The 20,927-nt window shown below is 42.0% G+C and overlaps 1 protein-coding gene across 1 annotated transcript in view; it reads left to right on the top strand.

The window, feature by feature from the left end:
- Lyrm4 (LYR motif containing 4) overlaps nt 1-8,250 on the top strand; it is a 107,219-nt gene extending 98,969 nt beyond the window's left edge. Inside the window, exon 3 of the mRNA XM_013016733.1 lies at nt 7,816-8,250. Coding sequence (XP_012872187.1) covers nt 7,816-7,884 — 69 coding nt within the window. The 3' untranslated portion in view covers nt 7,885-8,250. The remainder of the gene's footprint in view (nt 1-7,815) is intronic.
- The last annotated feature ends 12,677 nt before the right edge of the window (nt 8,251-20,927 follow it).

Genomic DNA, 20,927 nt, shown 5'->3' with positions numbered 1-20,927 from the left:
AAATTGAAGCTATTAATTGCACTTCCTCAATTTCCTTCCCCAGACCCTCTCACCTGCAGCTTGGAAGCAACATCTGTCATTAGCACCGCAACATCAATCCCAGCTGGCCTCCTGGTGTGTGCTGACACATTTTTCAGGCCAAATAACATTGATAGTCTCTATCTTTAGCCCTCCTTGAGATAACTTTAGAATTTCTTTCCTATATGAACTATTTCCCTTGCCTCTTCTGTAATAGTTCTGGACTAATCCCTTACAACCTAAAACTAGCCTACTTTTAAGTCATTTGGTTCAGTAACAGTCAGTAAATATTTATTTCAGTAAGTGGTCTGATTGCTATGTTTGCTGACTAGCCTTCATCCCTTCATCAGTTCTGTATTTCCAGTAGAACTCACCACAAAGGCTCTATGATCCCCAGTAAATCTGGGTTTTAAAAATACAGACTCAGAAAGACAAACATCACATTTTGGCTCATAGGAAGCTATATCTAAAGTACACTGGGGGGCTGGGAAGGTGGCTCAGTGGTAGAGCGCTTGCCTCGCATGCATGAGGCCCTGGGTTCGATTCCTCAGCACCACATAAGCAAAAATAAAAAAGCCAGAAGTGGTGCTGTGGCTTAAGTGGTAGAGCGCTAGCCTTGAGCTGAAGAGCTGAGGGACAGTGCCCAGACCCAGAGTTCAGGCCCCACAACTGGACCCAAAAAAAATAAAATAAAATACACTGGGACATGATAAATTATATAGGACTCTAGGTATTCACAAATAGTGAAACCAAAGGAGGATACTCTTAGGAAATGAACACAAAGGTGCAATGCTATGTGTCTCTGATCATATAAAGTAGTATTTATTGAAATAGGCTCCAGAAAATGGAGTTGTTTTCATTTTCTTTTTTGTTCATTTATCTGTTTTGGGAAGTATAAGGGGCTCAAAAATGGAGGGATAAAGGGTGAACAGTGCAGCAGTGGTACTCACTAAACACTATGTTGAAAATGAGCTATACAACTTGAGGGTGGGAAGAGGAGGGAAAAACTGGGGGAGAGAGAAGAAAGAAGTTACATTGTCCAAAAAGAAATGTACTCAAAGTTTTTAGATTTTTTTTAAGTAACAGGTATAGATTCATAATGGCCATGAAATACAAGACACTGATGTTTTTAGTTATCGAGTACAATTTCTCATCACTTAATGATAGGGTATGCATCATTATTTCATTGACTAATGAAATAAATATGCTACCAGCCAATTTTGTCTCTGTGTGAACATCATAGAGTGTATTTATACAAACTAAGCTACAATGTCACTATAGGCAATATGGTCACACAGAGCCACTATCATATACACATTCCAGTCTTTATGTAAAACTTCATTCTACAGTACATGACTCCAGTCATGTACTGTAGAACGCCTGGCACTGCCCCAGCTTGTGCTGTGAAAGCAGCTCAGACCAGCAATGTGGCCCCCTGTGTTGCACCTGCAGTAGAGGGTTTTGTGGATGTCTTCATATGTGTAAGAAGCATTTGGGGGGGCCAGTGCTGGTGGATGAAGAGCCCTTTCTAGACAGGGAACCAGAAAAGATTTAACTATGGGTCAAAGAGCAAGCGAGCTATTGCAGGTAAATGTACATGAGCTTTTCTTGGTAGAGTAGACTAGGAAAAGACTGAAGTTAGAGGCTTACAGTCTGGCAAAAGTCAGTGAGAAACTCATAGGCCGCAAGGAGGGAGGGTAGACAGCCTCAAGAAGACTGTGAAGAGCAGACAGAGGTCCTGAAGAGATATAAACACAGAAACACATTTATCTTTATGCCTCCTTAACACCAATATGAAGGTCTGATTCTTTTTTCTCCAAAAACCATAAAATTGCTGTACTCAAATGAAGTGTTATGGACATAGCTTAGAGTATTTGTCTATCATGCACAAGGGTCTGAAAGGGGGTTGGGGGAAAGCAAGAGGTAAAAATGAAAGGATTTGCAGGGGGTGAGGGGGAGCCTGTCAAGGAGCTTGAACTATGGGCCTGGGCATTGTTCCTGAGCTCTTTTGCTCAAGGCTAACATTCTACCACTTTGAGCCACAGTGCCACTTCCTGAATGGATTTTTTTAGTTCACCCTTCAGTCAAGATGGAATACAAGTTTGGTTTGGTTTACGATGAGGTTTCATAAAGCTAGGCCCCTTAGATCGCCCCCAGCTCTTCCTCCTGCCGGATTGTCTGTGGAGGCATTTGCATGGGACTGACTGACTGGCACCTGGCTGTCCACCTTACAGCTGTGTCAGGTGGAGGGTACCTCTCTCACAGAAGCCTAATCTCAAGATTGGCAGACATGATCAAAAAAGCAAGCATCATGTTCCCTATCACACTGGGGTCTTGGTTAAGATCACAGCAGACAGCCATACCACAGGAAAATCCTTCATTGCTCCTCTAGCTAGTTCACTAAGCATACCTTGTAACATGCCCAGGTCCACACTGTATGTTGTGTGGGGCCAGACATGATGTGTTCTGTAGCATGATGTATATGCTGCTGAAGCTTTCAAACTGGCCACCAGAGGGAGTGTTAGCTTAAAAGCAATTGAATCTCTGGAAAGTCATTTTGTAAGATCCATCAGAAGCCCTAAAAATATTTGTACTCATGGACCCTGTAATTCTACATCTAGAAAGCTTTTGTATCAGAATCAGATAAAGTAAGATTCATTACATTAGATTCATTACATGAAAATGGTTAAGTAAATTTTGATAACACCTTTTTTTTATAGTGAATACTGTACAGAGGGGTTACAATTACATGGGCAAGATAGTGAGTACATTTCTTATCAAGCATTGTAGCCTCCTCCTTTGTTTCCCCTTCCCATCCCTTCCCATCCTCCCCCCCAATCCTCCCCGCTCTCCCCCCCCAAAGTTGTAAAGTTCGTGTTCGACATAACGACTTGTACATCTCATTGTTGCAATGGGTCCACCTGTATCCCTATTTAAACAATTTGTTTTTCCCCTTCCCCTCCACAAATTATACCAACATCAAATACAGTGAAAGCAGGGTTTATACTGTGGGGGAGGGACATACAAAACAGCAAAGAAATAATCTTATAAATGCATTAGAAACAATCGCATGAAAGATAGAATAGAAACTTCTTTGTACAACTACTTAAAGATAATAAAAAAGGAAAATAATCAATTTAAGATAAAAATTCAAACATGTCAGTAAAGTGATTTAAAAAATAGTAATAATCACATCCATACAACAATCAAATCTTTTTCTTTTTTTTTTTTTTTTTTGGTCAGTTGTGGGGCTTGAACTCAGGGCCTGGGCACTGTCCCTGAGCTATTGTGTTTAAGACTATGATCTACCACTTTGAGCCAAAGCTCCACTTTTGGTTTTCTAGTAGTTAATTGAAGATGAGTTTTATGGACTTTCCTGCCCAGGATGGCTTTGAACAAGATCCTCAGATCTCAGCCTCCTGAGTCACTAGGATTATAGGTGTGAGCCACCAGCACCTGGAAAGCAGTGAATTATTTTTTTTTTTTGGTTGGTTGTGGGGCTTGTACTCAGAGCCTGGGTACTGTTCTTGAGCCTCTTTGTGCTCAAGGCTAGCACTCTACCTCTCTACCTCTTGAGCCACAGCACCACTTTGGTTAATTGGACATAAGTCTCACAGGGATTTTTCTGCCTGGGCTGAGCCTCCCAAGTAGCTCGGATTATAAACATGAGCCACCAGCACCCAGCAAGCAATGAAATCTTTAAGGAGAATAGAAACAGAATCTTAATAGAAAGTCCCTGTGCCCATTTTTTTTGTTTTTTGGTTTTATTTTTAAGCTTTGGGAACTTGGATGCTGTGTGACAATGGCACCTTTAAGGTAATGGGCATGGCTTCCATTTATCACAATACATATCTCACTTCTCAGCATTTTTTTCATTAATTATATGCTCAAAAACTGAAATTCACAGCATGCATCGAAGTCTATTACAAATTAATTTATCTGTATAACAAGAAATCCAAATAACTACAGCCTTTTCAAAAGAATGGTTTTTCTTCTACATAAACTGGTTATATGAATTCCAGAGCTCAAATGGTGGCACCATGGTTGTCCAGGCACCTCTTCTTTGTTCCCCATTCCAATATCAAAGAAAAGGGGGGGCTGGGCACTGGAGGGTGGCTCATGTTTTGTAATCCTAGCTACTCAGGAGGCTAAGATCTGAGGATTTTGCAGTTTGAAGGCAGCCTAGCCTGGTCAGGAAAGACCATGAGACTCTTATCTCCAGTTAACCACCAGAAAACCAGAAGTGGCCCTGAGGCTCAAAGTGGTAAAGGGCTAACCTTTAGCAAAAAAAGCTCAGGGACAGTGCTTAGGCCCTGAGTTCAATCCCCAGGACTAACCCCCCTCCAAAAAAAAAAATGCGAGAAAGAGGGAGAGAGAGAGTTCTTCCATACTCTTATCTCATAAATTCTTTCTTCCTTTACATTGACAGTAAGCTAGGCAAGCAAGCAGTCAGGAAACAGTGATTATAGGAAGAGAGAAGAAAAGAAACTTTATCCTGCTGATCCTAACAATCTCAGAATGGTTTCAAACCTTGCTACTGAAACAGTCCAGTCCTAGGACCAGCAGTGGCCATATCAACTGCACCTTCTGCATTGATGAGAGGAAAGGAGCAAACTTGCTGCTGTGATTTTATTGGGAATCACTTAGAGTGCTCATTCTCCTATCCATCACCACCATCCTTGCCTCAAATATCAGGAACTCACTGCTATGGAAAGAACTGGCATGGCCCCTTAACCCCCAAACCTCTCTCTCATTGGCTTTCTTTTCAGATGACATAGCTACTCTTAGCACTGCTTTGTCTAACGACACCCAGCAACACCTGCTAGTTATTAGCATCTCTGCAAGTACAGGGAGAAGATGCAGCAAGTGGGTAGAGGAACATGAACTCCAGAAGCCCACCAGGGCTGCATTGGTGGGCGAGTACCACTATTAAACACTCACCTTCCTAATGCCATCTGGCTTATCTGAGCCTTCATTTCAAAATAGAGCATTAAGGAGGATGGGAAACCATGTTCTGTCATTTGCCTTTTTAAAGAACAATTACTCTCCCCAGATTGCCAGTAGAGAGTGGTCAACTTCTCTGAAACCAGACTTCATAATATGAAGTCCTTTCTTCACCAGTTCTATTTATTCAAAAAAAAAAAAAGTGTTGCTCAGGATGTGCCTGTAGAGAAAAAATTGTGACAAAGACCCTTTGTGAGAGAGGAAAGATAGCCTGTAATCCTATGTCAGTGGCTCCAGCATCCATCTGAGGACAGCAAGAACATTTGGGCATTCACAGAGACACCTGATTAAAAGGACACTGAACACAGACAGGAGCCAGGAGACACGAGAACATAGACTGCCGTCCTCAATCCCATCAGGGAAAATAGCTAAGCATTGTTTGCACTGCCCTCAGTGTGACAACCTTTAACATGCTGGCCTAGACAGAGCACAAATGTGTTTTATGCAGAAAGATTTTCCTAATGGGAGGAGTCCTAGAAGGGGGATTGTGTGCACATGTGTGGATGGCTCTACCTGTAGCCAGGAGTATGGCAGATGGTTTCACTTACTACAGACAGCCCCAGCCACCAAGGCTGGCCTCTGGTACCCTTTCAGAGACAGAAACGCTGACCCCCTCGGCCAGGGAAAATAGGGGAAGCAAGAAACTTTCCACAGTGTAGTTTCCAAAAGGGAACAACCCTATCATAACAGATACTTGAATCTAAATGTTAGAAATGAAGCCGGATGTGATGACAAACACCTGCAATCCCAGCATTCAGGAGGCTGAGACAGTGGGATCAAAAGTTTGAGGCCTGCCAGATGCAGTGGCTCACCCCTTACTGTATCTCAGGAGGCAGAGACTTGGGAGGATCACCATTCAAGACCAGCCTAGGAAAAAAGTTAACGAGACCCCATCTCAGTCAATAAGCTTGATGTGGTATGTGAGAGCATAAATAGAGGTTCCAGATGCAGGCTATTTCTAGACACCCACACCCCCAAAATGTGAGAATTTACCTGAAAAATAACTAAAAAGCTATAAAGGGCTAACAAGCACAGGCTCTTATATAATCACATATATGCACACTGTACTCTCTACCCCCACAATAAAAAAATTTTTTCTTTTGTTATCATCATTATGTAGTTATACAAAGGAATTATAATTCTACCAATTAGGTTATGAACACAATGCTCTTGGTCAAAATGTTACCCCTTCCTTTGGCCTCTCACATTTTACCCCTCCCATCCCTACCCTCAAGTTACATAGTTCATTTTTTTTACATAATGTACATTAAATATAATAACTGCATTTTCTTACCCTTCCTTTATTTCTTTGCCACCTCCCAAAACATGTTTCCACTTCCTGGTATTCATTTTGATATTAGTAAATTAGTTCAGAGGAGTTACACCTTTGGATTCCTCCCCTAAGTATATCCTCCTTTAGTCAGTTTGTTTGTGTGTAAATGCATTGGACCTTGTATATGTTATATATGCTTATATTTTAGATCTGGTTTCCACATATGAGAGAAAACATGCACCATTTTTCTCTAAGTCTAATTTATTTCACTTAACATAATTTGTTTTAGGTCCATACATTTCCCTACAAATGACCTAATATTCTTTTAATGGCTGAGTAAAATTCCATTGTGTATATGTACCACATGTTCTTGACTCGCTCGTCTGTTGTAGCCAATTGGACTGTGTCCACATCTTGACTATTGTTAATAGAGCAGCAATGGACATGGATGTGCAAGTACTTTTACCATATCCTGACTTAAAATGCTCCGGGTAGATGCCCAAGAGTGGTATGACTGGATCATAGAGTAGTCCTGTGTTTAGTTTTTTGTTTTGTTTTTTTTGTGGGGGGGGAGTTGTTTGTTTTTGGTCATGAGGCTTGAACTCTGGGCTTGGGCGCTGTCCTTGTGCTCTTCAGCTCAAGGTGAGAGCACTCTACCACTTGAGCCACAGTGCTGCTTCTGGTTTTCTAATGATTTATTGGAGATAAGAGTCTCATGGACTTTCCTGCCCAGGCTGGCTTTGAACCGTGATCCTCAGATCTCAGCCTCCTGAGTAGCTATGATTACAGGCATGAGCCACTGGCACCCGGCTCTGTGTTTAGGTTTTTGAGCAATCTCCAAACTGCTTTCCAGAGTGGTTATACTAGTTTATAATCCCAACAGTGTATTCCTTTTTCCCCACCAGCATTTGTTGTTAAAATTCTCAGTGTTAGTCAAACGTAACTGTGGTTGAGATGGAATCTCAATGTTGTTTTGATTTGCATTTCCTTTATGGTCGGGAGCATCGAACATTTCCTCGTGTTTATTGACCATTCTTCTGAGAAGTCTCTATTTACCTCCTTTGCCTGTTTATTGATTGGGCTTTAAATTTGGGAGTGGGAGGAAGTTAGTTTCTTCAGCTTATTGTATATTTTGGATATTAGGACCTTGTTGGATGTATAACTTGTAAATATTTCCCAGTCTGTTGGCTGTCTTTTTAATTTCATAATTATGTTTTTTGCTGTACAGAAACTTTTTAGTCTGATGTAATCCCATTTGTCAAGTCTTCTATTTGCTGTACTGCTCGGACTCTGTTCAAACAGGCCTTGCCTATGTCAATAAGTTCTAATGTAGTAGAATTTGAGGTAGTTTCAAAATTTTAGGTCTAACTTTGGTCTGGCTTTGAGATCTTTAATCCATTTTTGAGCTGATATTGGTGACAAACAATTATCTACTATTAGTTTGAAATCCTCTTTATGATCATTCATAGCTAATACGAGTCCCACAGTTCTTAACCTGTGCCTCTTCTTTGCCTCTTCAGGTTCATATTGGCCAACTGTATTCAACTGACAAGCTTATCATTGAGAGTCAAGAGAAGCCAAGGACCTAGGGACCAAGTCACCAGCAGCAGCCTGTGGACCACCTTCAGCATCCATTCTGTGTGCAGCCTGGGGGCTTCCAACACCAGCTGAACATAGCTTTTTGCTTCACCTGACCTATAGAAGATGAAACTGAATCTTACTTGCATTCTATTGCAGCCTCAGTGTGAAAGAATGGCTGTCCTTCCTCTATTCAAGTGTTAGAATGAAGAGCTGGAGCTCACTCACAATAATACTATGTATTATTGAGTCTCTTCTCCACCCTATCCCCATCTTGCAGCTCATCCACATTTGTATAGAACATTTGCAAGACTTTGTTTCTTGGTCCTTAACAATAAATTGAATTGTGGCCTATCCTTTTGCACCATATAAACCCATTATGACTAATGCATGCTCATTCTGTGCTGAGGCAAGGCCTCCACTTGAGTGGAGAACCCCACTTGGAGCTGAAGACTCCCTTGTGAAGGCAAGTCCAAGTAGTAGTTGAGATTTGGGGGCAGTGGTAAGATCAAAGTGAGGGGATACACAATGCATCCTATGTCTTATAACTGGTCCAATGCAACAACAAATGTGTCAGATAGCTGAGCACTAGTGACTCACAGCTGTATTCCTAGCAACTCAGGAGCCTGAGATCTGAAGATGGAGGTTCAAAGCCAGCCAGAGCAGACAAATCCAAGAGATTATCCAACTTTTTAAAGTAATGGTGCCAAGCTCACATTTGTCATCCTAGTAGAGGATCACAGTTTGAAGCCAGCCTAGGCAGGAAACTCTATGAGACTCTTATCTCCAGTTAGCCACCAAAAAGCCAAAAGTGGAGCTGTGGCTCAAGTTACTACTTGAGAGCTAGTCTTAAGTAAAAAGGCTCAGGACTATACACTATGGCCCTGAGTTCAAGCACCAGGACTGGCACAAAAAAGGTCAATTGTATAGATGCACAAGACTCAGTCCTCTACAGGCTGGACACAGTTCTTGCACATAGGACCCAGAGGAGGCCTTACACACTAATTGAAGTCTGGAAAGGGCTATTCACAGCCCTGGGGTCTGCATGTGGCTGATTGTCAAGAGTCAGCTGGAGAAGCACTGGAGGGTTGGGTTGGGTGGGTTTGCCTCCAGTACTGAGGCCTGAACTCAAGGCCTGGGTATTGTCCTTTAGCTTTTTAGCCCAAGGCTGGCAACTTTGCCACCTGAACCACAGTTCCTCTATCCCTTTTTGGTGGTTAATTGGAGGCAAAAGTCTCATGGACTTTCTTGCACTGGCTGACTTCGAACCTCAATCCTTAGAGCTCAGCCTCCTAAGTAGGTAGGATTACAAGGATAAGCCACAAACATCTGGCTTGTAGTAGTTTTTTTTAATTGTTATTATAAAGGTGATGTACAGAGGAGTTACAGTTACACAAGTCAGGTAATAAATACATTTCTTTTTAGACAACGTCCCCCCTTCCCTAGCTTGCTCCCATTTTTCTCTCTCATCCCTACCCACAAGTTGTATAGTTCATTTTCATCATAGCATTTACTGAGTACCACTGCTGCATTTGTTTGCAGTGGGGTTTGGGGAGGGGTATTTTTTTTATTGTGAAAATACTGTACAGAGGGGTTACAATTACATAGGCAAGATAATGAGTATATTTCTTATCAAGCATTGTAGCCTCCTCCTTTGTTTCCCCTTCCCATCCATTCCTATCCTCCTCCCCCTCCCCCACCCCCCCCACCCAATCCTGTTTGCAGTGTTTTTAAAGAGACAAATCTTTGGGTGCTTTTATCCCTATGAGTTCTAACTCAGGACAGTTTACATACATTCTTCCAGCATTTCCAGTGTTTAGCAAGCTTAGAAAACTACTGCTCTGATTACCTTACACATAATAACAATGTGTGCCACTCCATACTGACAAATGAGTTTCTTTCAAGCATATAAAATGAACCCTGTGGCTTGCTTGGCTTCCAAGAGAGATTATAAGGACCCCCAGAACCAGTCACAGTGGCTCCTTGTTTTGTTTTTGTATGATGGTAAGAGGGGTCAGAATTCAAGTTAATCTTTGAACCCATTCCTAAATTGCAAGTCCTACAACACGTATGCAGTATCACCCTCAGTTTAATTTTCCTGGTCATACAAGTCAAACATGAGCAGTCAGACCTCACCTTAAAAGTCATGGCTGCCAGTGGCATTAATACAGTGTAGATTTTGTGATTAATAGATGGAATGGCTAACCACTCCATTCAGCACTGCCACTTCTGATGTCAAAATAAGTCCTTTCATCCCATGAGGCTAAGGAGGAACATAGGTTCAGGATCTGTTGTATACAATACACTACTCATTCTTGGGAGCTGTACTATTAGAATGATTGGGGCCTTGCCTGGGTGAACACAGGCTATATGGGAAAGACAATCTTGCCCTTCACCTGTCATGGGATGAGACACCCAGCTATGGTTGGATGTCCAACAGGGGTGCTGCTAATGAATGGTGTTTCTGATTTACCAATAATTTAAGCAGCTGTTACTTGAAAACCTAAGTCTAGAATTGAACCTCCCCTTTAAAGCATTAAATTGAGAGCAAGGGAACAGCTCTTAGGAGCTAGCCCCCAAACACAGTTAGTCTCAGAGGCAGCCTCAGGGCAACCTTAATTAGTCCTGCAGCCTTTAATGGCAGACTGCTTTGGTGTTAATTAAACTACATGAATGGGTTTAGACAAGTCCAAGCCTTGATAATGCAGACCTCATTTTTGTAACTCAGATAAAATGAAAAGCAAATTTAGATTCTGCAGGCAGACATGAAAGATAATTCTGTGACATAAGAAACCACAGCCATTGTAGTCCTCTATGCTTCAGGTGCCAGGCAGAGCCTCATATACAGAACACTAGGGCTTGATTCTAGAGATCCCTGCAGTTGGCCTCCGAACTCCTGAGGGTATCACTGCTCCGAAGGAGATCTTAGACTGAGGTCTGGAGATTACTTTTGGTATTACCTAGCAAATGAAAAATGCCACCAGAAGCTCACCTCTCTAGAGGCAATAAACACTAGCCAAAGTCAGGTGTTATGGTTCAGAATTCAAGGAAAGTTAGCATGAGAATCTATCTGAAAAACAAAAGGCAAAAGGAAGTAGAAAACACCTATGGCTCACATCTGTAACCCTTAGCTACTCAGGATGCTGAGATAGAATGGTGACTCAAGGCAAGCCTAGGAAGAAAAATCTATGAAACCCCAACTCAAAATAGCAAAAAAGCAGGGCTGGAAGTTTTGCTCAAGCAGTAGAGCATTAACACTGCAAGCAAGACACGAGCATATAAGACCTATGTTCAATTAGAAGTACTGACAGAAAAAAAAATGGCCAAGCAGTCATTTTCTAGACCTTAAGAGATGATACTGAGTTGTCCTGGCTACAAAACTGCCTTTACTCCACCAGAAGGTTTATGTGACCAAATGCAATGCTCTGTTGATCTGGACTAATAAAAATGGAACATCATGGAATTAACATGATTTTGCGTACATTCAAGAAACAAAGAATTGACATAAATCTACATCTACTCTGTTTTACCGAAAAGCCGTTACCTTTAACTCCGTCCCTCCATGGCCTAACCCTTGCTGAGTGGAACCCAGGGAACTCTGCCCCTGAGCTGTACCTTCATGCTTGACAGTTTTAAAAATCCACAGGAGTAAAGCAAGTTGAAAGCCTGTTACAAAGAAATTTGACTTGTAAAAGTGCAGAGCAAATCTCCCCCTCTAAGTAAAGCCTTCGGTATTTAGCAACATCAATAGGGGGTAAGTGGATTTTTTTTCTATGTTTTTCAAGGGGGTGGGATGAGAGGCCTGGGTGGTTCTTTTAAGGCTGAAGACTGGTTTTCATGTTGGCTTGATTCTAATAGTAGGAATAAAACAGTAAAATATCAAGTTTACAGAAAGCACAAAAATTCAGTGACAAAATGAGCCTCCTTTTTCAGTACAGTCAGACCTTCCTTCCATAAGCTTGGATTCCACATCCGTAGGTTCAAGCCACCATGAACCAAAACACTTTTTCTTAGGACAGGGGAATCAAACCTAGGATCTTGTGCATGCTAAGCAAGTGCTCTAGCACTATGCTACACTCAGTACAAAAATATTTGGAAAACATTATATACACAGACCTTTTTTGCTTGTCGTTACTCCCTAAGCAGTACAGCCTAACAACCTATTGACATGACATTTACATTGCAGTAGAAAGTAAGTGGTCTAGAGATGAATGTAAATGTACAAGAGGATGTATAGGTTTTGTGCAAGGTTTTTATGTATAGGTTTTTATATAAGGGACTTGACATCACAGATTTTGGTATCCATAGATAATTCTGAAACCAGTCCTATGCAGATACTAAGGTACCACTGTACTTCACAAAAACTTCCACTTGCTTCTTCACCAGAAGCTGAAGAAAATAGCTCAAAGAGCAGAAGGTAACAGCCTTCCTATAATGAAGCTAATGCTCTTTTATAATTTGGGAAATCTGGTACCTAACCCACAGTTTCAAATAAAAAAGAAATCCCTTGATAAGTGTCTGATCCCAGATGATCAGATAATGACAAAAGACCTTTTAGTCTCGAGGACATTTATAAATGCTCTGTGATAACCTGTGCCAGTGGTCCAAGGTGTGATCCAGAAGTCACACAGCAGCCACATTGCCTACTGCATCATCAAGGTAAGCAGATGGGTAAGGCCATAAGGATGAGGCTGGGAAAGCTCACTGAGATGCTCATTACAAACAAGAAACAGCCAATCAGAAATTTGCATGCATCCCAAGTCCAGGGATGCCTCACACTGTCAGATTGTTTACCAGTATCTATGTGGCCTAGTTTCTATTCCCTCTGAAGACATTAAGACCTTCACTTTTCAATCTTTGTAGCCTTGTTAGTACTTCAGGGAGCCAGTGATGAAAATTGCTTCTTGTGTTGATGTTCATCCGGGGAGTAAAATGGATGCTGTTACTTTTGCTCAAGGACATGGTTTCAAATCTAGAGCCCCCAAAACAACTCTTGGCAATGAATCTGACTTTCTTTACCTGGGGGAACCATTGTCACCACTGCAAAGTAGGTATCCTACTGTCTTAAAATTACAAGAATTATCGACACTAATAGAGCTAGAATTGCACAAATCAGAGTCTTTTATGAACAGCTGGTCTCAGACTGGACATGTCTGGCACACCACAGTGTGGCCCAGTGACTACCTTCTCAGAATGACAAGGATTTTATCAAAAGTTCACTCCAAGAACAGCTTCCAAGAAACAGTATGTGTTATTCCGCTTTCTTAGAATATCAGTGATATTCATTCAAAACCTCCCGTCAGCCAGAACTTTCCTTACTTTGGGAATTTCTCTTAAATGTCTTACATGTTATTAAGGTGTTTCACTAGAACTTCATATAGACCACCTGGTGAATTCTGTTACTTCATCTGTGTTAGATTAACAATAACATTGGTTTATTTTTTTAATATTTCATTGATGTGCGTATGATATAGCACATGGGATCAGAACTATAATGCTAAAGATAAAAGTCTGGTTGTCAGTAAACTCTTCCACTTACTTAGGATTATTAATTTGCCAGGATTTGGCATACATTAAAATATTTAAAGCAAAACCTTACAGTTCTTGTGGTAGTGTACAAATAGTGGTTTATTCCAAATACAGAAAGCATATCTCAGTAGGTCAAGCTAGTTAAAACATTTCTTAAAAAACAAATATGCTGAACATGATGTATATGTAGTCCTACCTATTTATGAGCTACACGGGAAGCAGGAGAAAAAAATCGCTGGTAACCGGGAGCAAGTGACTTATGCCTATAATCCTAGCTACTCAGGAGGCAGGTCTGACAGTCACAGTTCAAAGCCCAGGCAGGAAAGCCCATGAGACTTATCTCCAATAAACTACTCAGAAAAAGCCAGAAGTGGCATTGTGCCTCAAGTGGTAGAGCACTAGCCTTGAGCATGAAGAGATTTGCTAGTTCCCAGAACCAACAACAACAACAAAATCTGTAGACTCCAGGAGTACAACATGCAACTGGAAAGCATAGGGAGACTATGTCACTCAAAAAGAAAAAAAAAATGGATGGAATAGGACAGGACAGATCAGTGCATAGGGTCCAAAGTGCTGCCTAATCCCACCCCCCCCCACACACACACACAGGCTCCTTCTGTGAGCAGATTGTATGCACAGATACCAAAAACTTTCAACTTTCAAGAGTCTGCAGTTCCAATTTAATGAAAAAGCAGGAAGCCATGCCTTTAAATGCTAGCTTTTGCAAGAAATCAAATAGGCCAGCACTTTTTGCCCAGCCACTGCGCAATAAGAACCCACATGTAGCATTAAAATGGGCAGAGAAGCCAGCTGGGTGCTCGGCAAAGGCACAGACTCCTGAAGGACCTTGACACTGGAATCCTCACCAGCCTCTGTGCAAACATCTGACCCAGAAATGTGTTTCCAGTCCTGACTAAAGAACAACAAAAAATAAAAATAAAAAATAAACCTGTTCCTCTCCGTCTTCCTCTGCCCACTGCCATTACTACTATAGAATTTAAACTACTCAATCTACCTCTTCCTTCCCCAGAGTAACTGTTTACTTGCATAACTAGAATATGAGTCTGTTTTTACTTTCTGTTTTTGAGACAAGGTCTTGCTGTGTAACCTAGATGCCTGGAACTGCAATCCTGTCTCTTGCTCCTGAGTGCTAGGATGATAATCAGGCACTGTTATGTCTGGCAGGAATAGTGCTGAATGTATTTGTTGAGGAGTGATGAGGATGGATACCTGTTGTGGACCTGCATGAGCCATTGGTCCCTGTCTAAAGGCATCTGACTGCATTGTTGGAGAGAGCAGCCGGCCTCTGTAGAGAATTCAGAGAATGACCACGTGCTGGACTGTACAAAAGCAAAGGGATAGACAGAGAAAATGCCAAGGAATTTGGGTCTGAATAAACCTCACAGAGAAAATTAAATGTTAGAGCAAGAAAAACAGGAGATATCCATTGTAGGACTAGGAGGTGAACCCAAAGGGGAGGGTTCCCTGGATCCTGGTTTGTAGAACATCTTCATAAATAAGAACAGGTGCCCAGGTAGGCCCCAGAAATGGACAACTTCAAAAGTCAACCATCCTTTCTCTTCCAGGCCTGCCTCTTCCTGGCAGTGAGATCCTAGGCAAGAAGTATATTTAAAATTCATATTTCCTCATCCACAGGTTGGAGCTAAAAGCATATCTCTCTACCTTGCAGACTTGCTGTAAGGATTTGAAGTACAAAACACAACATTCTTCCACTGGGTTAACGGTCTTATGTTGATCATTCTAGAGACTGTAATGAGACAGTTTAAGGGATATTGAAAGTGACCAAACCTGCATTCTTCCCTTAATTGCAATCTATTTAGCAGTACACTGAAGGCATGTGTGTTATGTGCCAATAGCTTTACAAAGTCTACATTGGAAATTACAAGGAGACAAAGTGGAGCAACGGGAAGGGAGTACAATTCAGAAGGAGAATCACTGCCAGAAAATCAGACATTAGGCTAGGGACTTGGAGTTGCTCTGACAATAAAGGTTACCACCAAGCAAGGGAACTGTGGCTGTGTGCTCCAACATCAAAGACAGAATGACTTCAAGGAGAGAGCAAGCCAGGAAATTGTTGCAGTCACTGAGAGGAAGGGGGACTCAGGTCTGGCAGAGGACAGTAGCAGTGGGGATTCTATGCAGGGAAAAGAATGAATCAAAAGGTATTACCTTGGGAGGGTAAAATGGTCAGGATCATGCTTCCAGGTCTGTAGGTAGAGGACGTTTTCAAGACTCAATCTAAATGGAAGAAGTTAGGCCTGGTGGTTCACACATGCCATCCCAACTACTGGCAGGAAACATGAAATAAGCAGATCATAGTCCAGATGCTTAGGCAGAAAGTGAGTCCCTGTCTCAAAACAACAATGCAAAAAGGTCTGTAGGTGTGGCTGAGGAGTAGAGCACCTGCCTAACAGGCAAAAAGCCCTCAGTTCAAATCCTAATAACACACACACACATACACACACACAGAGAGAGAGAGAGGCAAAAAATCCAAATGTTGGGGCTGATGAGCAGTCCCGTCGGGAATAAACATCTTGAAATACCCATTCTCATCAACAAGCAAGAGACACAGTGGACATGTTAGGGACCCCAGGGGCTCTGATGGGTACCTACATCATGGTGATGCAAGATGGGATGAGTAAATCTATACCTCCCCCTATGCCTTCCCACCCCACCTCTAATGGGATGTGAAGGTTTTCTACAGATGGCTCAGACTGAGGTGTTCATTGCTTCCAATATTTTCCTGTCACAAGCAATATGGATATTAATCTTGTTCTCTTGTACATGTCTCTAGTTCACATCTGTGCACACTACTGTACATGGGGACAATTTCTGCTGGTCTCAGAAGATACTACCAAACAGCTAGGTGTGCAGAGGGATAGTTCCATATCCCTCCATGTAGGGTTATGTTTACATGCTCACATGTGAAGAGAGGGTTAAGGTAAAGAGGGAGAAATGGGCCAGTCTAAGGCCAGACACCATTCCTAAGCCCACAACAAGAAAGCATACCAAAGGGAAAGTAAGGTCTTGTTTGTGATCATTCAGGTAAATGCCCAAAAGTGGCATTGCTGGGTCATAGGGGAGCTCTATGTGGAGTCTTTTGAGGAACCTTCATACTGCTTTCCAAAGTGATTGAACAAGTTTATACTCCCACCAACAATGCAGTAAGGTTCCCTTCTGTCCACATTCCCTCCAGCATCTGTTGTTGTTAGAGTTCTTGATTATAGCCATTCTAACTGGGGTGAGGTGGAATCTCAATGTTGTTTTTTTTTTAATTTTAATTTTATTTTTTGTGGACACACTGTACAGAGCGGTTACAATTACATGGGCAGGTTAATGCGTACATTTCTTATCAAGCATTGCAGCCTCCTCCTTTGTTTAGCCTTCACATCCCTTCCCAGCCTCCCCCCCCACCCCCCCTCAATGTTGTTTTGATTTGCATTTCTTTTATGGCTAGAGAGGTTGAGCATTTCTTCATATGTCTATTGGCCATTCTTATTTCCTCTTCAGAGAAGTTTCTCTTTAAGTCTTTAGCCCACTTATTTATTGATCACAAACAAGACCATACTAAAGCTAGCAGCACAACTATGTTTATTGCAGCATTATTTACCATAACTAAGATATGGAACCAGCCCAGATGCCCCTCAGTAGATGAATGGATCAAGAAATATACACAATGGAATTCTATGCCTCCATCAGAAAGAATGACATTACCCCATTTGTTAGAAAATGGAAAGACTTGGAAAAAATTATATTAAGTGAAGTAAGCCAGGCCCAAAGAAACATAGGTCCCATGGTTTCCCTTATTTGCAATAACTAGTATATGTCTGAGACAAGCAGAAAAGGTCAGATAAGTTGATGTTAGGTGAAATGAACCCCAAGATAAGTATTCAAATGTTTTTCTTTCATGCAATTGTTTTTTTTACCATATTTATAAGATGATTTCTTTGTTGCATTGTATATCCCTCCCCCATGACATAACCTCTGCTTTCACTGTATTTGTGGAAGGGAAGGATGGTTAGCAGCACATGAGCTCAGTCCACAGAACACTAGTACAGATGTTTAGTATCTTGTCTAAAACTCTTGAAACCAGCAGTGATTTACAGACTTACATTTTCTTTTTTCCATTTTAACAATCTCTTTGAGGAAGTAGCACTGTGGCTCAAGTGGAAGAGCGCGAGCCCTGAGCTGAAGACCTGAGGGACAGCACCCAGGCCCCGAGTTCAAGTCCCACAACCAGCCAAAAAAAAAAAGCAAAAAATCTCTTTGATAGGGATAATGATCTTTCCTGGGAACAGGACTCAAGTATAAATACTAACTTCACTATGTTTCATATATATGTCACACATGTAGTTTGAAGGTCATTTTACCTAGTGTTTTTTCATGTGCCTGCTTTCTCCCTAGGACATGGCACATGTGAATTTCCCATGTGAATCATTTCAGTATTCAAAAACTTCAAATTCTAGCCGGGCACCAGTACCTCATATCTGTAATCCTAGCTACTCAGGAGGCTGAGATCTGAGGATCCAAGTTCAAAGCCAGCCCAGGCAGGAAAGTCCGTGAGACTCTTACCTCCAATAAACCACTGAAAACAGGAGTGGAATAGTGGCTCAAGTGGTTGAGTGCTAGCCTTTAGCTGAAGAACTGAAGGGCAGCATTCAGGCCCAGAGTTCAAGCCCCATGACCACCAAAAGAAAAAAAAAGCTTCAAATTTTGGAGCTTTTTGAATTATCACATGAGGGATGTCCAACTTGTATCTAATACCATCTCCCCAACAGTTCAGTGATTTCTTTTAAAGTACCAGGTGGATTTTTCTTATTAAGATAGAACTTTGTTTCTGCAGTTTTTTAGGTGAGACATGCACAGAGGAAAAAAATGCCGTGCAGTTGGGAACCAAATAAAAAGTAAAATAAATAACCTCTGTGATTGAAAAGACATTTTCAAATCACTGGTTGTTAGCTATACTGTTAAGACTCAGGGAGAAAATGAAAACTGGGTTTTGGACTATAGTAGTTCTCAGTTTAAATAAATACTGTCACATCCACCTTCACAGAAATCTGTTACTTCTGTCTGATGTTCCACGTCACATATTTCAAGCAAATACTGATTTTTTTTTTTGCAGGTCCTAGGGCTTGAACTTAAGGCCTGGGCACTGTCTCTGAGCTTCTTTTTGCTCAAGGCTAGAATTCTACCACTTGAGCCACAGCGCCTCTTCCAGCTTTTTCTGCTGAGGAATAGATCCGAGGGCTTCATGCATGCTAGGCAAGCACTCTACCACTCAGCCACATTCCCAGCCCTCAAGCAAATCTTAAAAGAAACTCAGCTGGATGCTAGTGGCTTACATCTGTAATCCTGGTGACTAAAAAGGCTGAGAGCTGAGGATGAAGGTTTGAAGCTAACTGAGGCAGGAAAGTCTGGGAGAATCTTATCTCCAATTAATCACTTAAAAAAAAAACACCCAGAGGTGGAGATGTGGCTTGAATAATAGAGTGCTATCCTGAGCAAAAAGATCAGGGACAGAGCCCTGAGTTCAAGCCCCAGTACTGGCAGAGACAAACAGATGAGGGCGGGGAGACAAGCAGAAGGAAGGAGAAAGGGAGAGAGAGAGGGAGGGAGGAAGGGAAAAGGAGAGGGTGAGGGAGGGGACAGGTGAGAGAAACAACAAAAGCAAAAGAGAAATAGAGCTAGAAGAGAGAAATCCTCTCTTGGGTTGTTCCTACTCCTCACAAAAAACGCATGCCACCGATCATGCTTAGCCAAGTGATCTTTTCAGTCATAATCAGGGGACAGTGCACTAAAGGGATGCACAAATGAGTTAAAAATTTAAAAAAAAAATCTCATCTCTTAAAATATACAAAACATGTTTGGCCAAAATCTGAACTTTGGAAAACCTATGAAGTAATGCATGAGAATCGAACACTAATGTTTCCAAGCTGAAATGAGTGACCAGATCCCAGGTGGACAGGGAATTCCCCTGTACCTGGATCAGGGTGGAAAGACAGAAGAAGAAGGTGGAGGGAGGGTCACAATGGAAACGCTTGTCCCCTCCTCCAGGAGAAAAATCCCATGCTCTCAAGGAGAGGTTTGTGGGTAACAATGGCTGTCCCACTTCCAGTTACCATGGAAGGCTGCCTGAGCCATGGTGCTTGCTGCTTCTGGATAGATGCCCAATCTTCAGAACTCAATGGGCTCCCCCAGGTCCACTGCCCACTCTGCAAGCAGGGCTGTGGCCTCCCTTGGCATCTCTTAGAATAGGCTGCTCATCTAGCTTCACAAATCTAGGGTTCTCCAGGAAGACACTTCAGGCTTCTAGCCATTGCTTTGGAAACTTTCTAGAGGAGGACATACATTTCATTCAAAATATGCCCTTGTTTCTTTTGCTTTTTTGGTGGTACTGGGATTTGAACTCAGGGCTTTGCACTTGGTAGGCAGGCACTCTACCCCTGAGCCATACACCCCAGCCTATGATATGTGTGTTTTTATTTCTTTCAGGAAATATACTTTTAAGTATTTTTTGTCTCTGGTAAATGTTGAAGTAATTTTAAAAACAAAAACAAAACCTAGCCAAGTGCTGATGGCTCAAGCCTGTAATCATAGCTACTTAGAAGGCTGAGATCTGAGGGGCCTGGTTCAAAGTCAGCCCAGGAGGAAGGCTTTATCTCCAATTGACCACCAAAAATCCAGAAGTAAAGCTGTGGTTCAGGCTGGGAAGGTGGCTCAGTGGTTGAGTGCTTGCCTTGCATGCATGAGGCCCTGGGGTCGATTCCTCAATACCACATAAGCAGAAAAAGCCAGAAGTGGCGCTGTGGCTCAAGTGGTAGAGAATTAGCCTTGAGCTGAAGAACTCAGGGAAAGCATCCAAGCCCAGAGTTCAGGCCCCAGAACCACCAACAACAACAAAAAAAGTTGTGGCTCAAAGTAGTAGAGCACTAGCCTTGAGCAAAAAAAACCTCAGGGACAGCCTCCAGGCCCTGAGTTCAAGCCCCATAATGACCAAAAAAATTAAACATCCTTTATATTATTACATATGTTTGCTATGGGCTGACGAGTATACCTCAGTGGTACAATACTTGTCTACTGAAGCCCTGGCTTTGATCCTCAGCATCAAAAAAGATAAATGGGCGAAATGAAAACATCTGCTAGAAGTCTCTAAGGAAAAGTTGACACTGTATAAAATAAAATGCATATTTAAAAGATTGTGTAAAGCTAGGTGCCAGCTGTAATCAGAGTCATTTGGGAGGACAAAGTTTGAAGCCAGCCTGGACAAAAAGTGTCCAAGATGCTTTCTCAACCCATAGCTGTATATAATGGTGTGTGCCTGCCATTCTAATTGATGAAGGAAACTGAGCAAGAGGATTATGGAGTTAGGCCAGCCCCAGCTGAAAGTCACTCATCTCCATGGAAGGAAGCCAGACATGGTGGCATTCCTGTCATCACAGCTATGACTGGAAGCCTAAAATAGGAAAATCACAGTCCAGATGTGCATCAGGTTAGGGAGCAAGAT

Source organism: Dipodomys ordii, unplaced genomic scaffold, assembly GCF_000151885.1.
Source record: "Dipodomys ordii isolate 6190 unplaced genomic scaffold, Dord_2.0 Scaffold32, whole genome shotgun sequence".
Taxonomy (NCBI): domain Eukaryota; kingdom Metazoa; phylum Chordata; class Mammalia; order Rodentia; family Heteromyidae; genus Dipodomys; species Dipodomys ordii.
The sequence above is the reverse complement of the archived record's forward strand: the minus strand, read 5'-3'. Positions and strand labels throughout refer to the sequence as shown.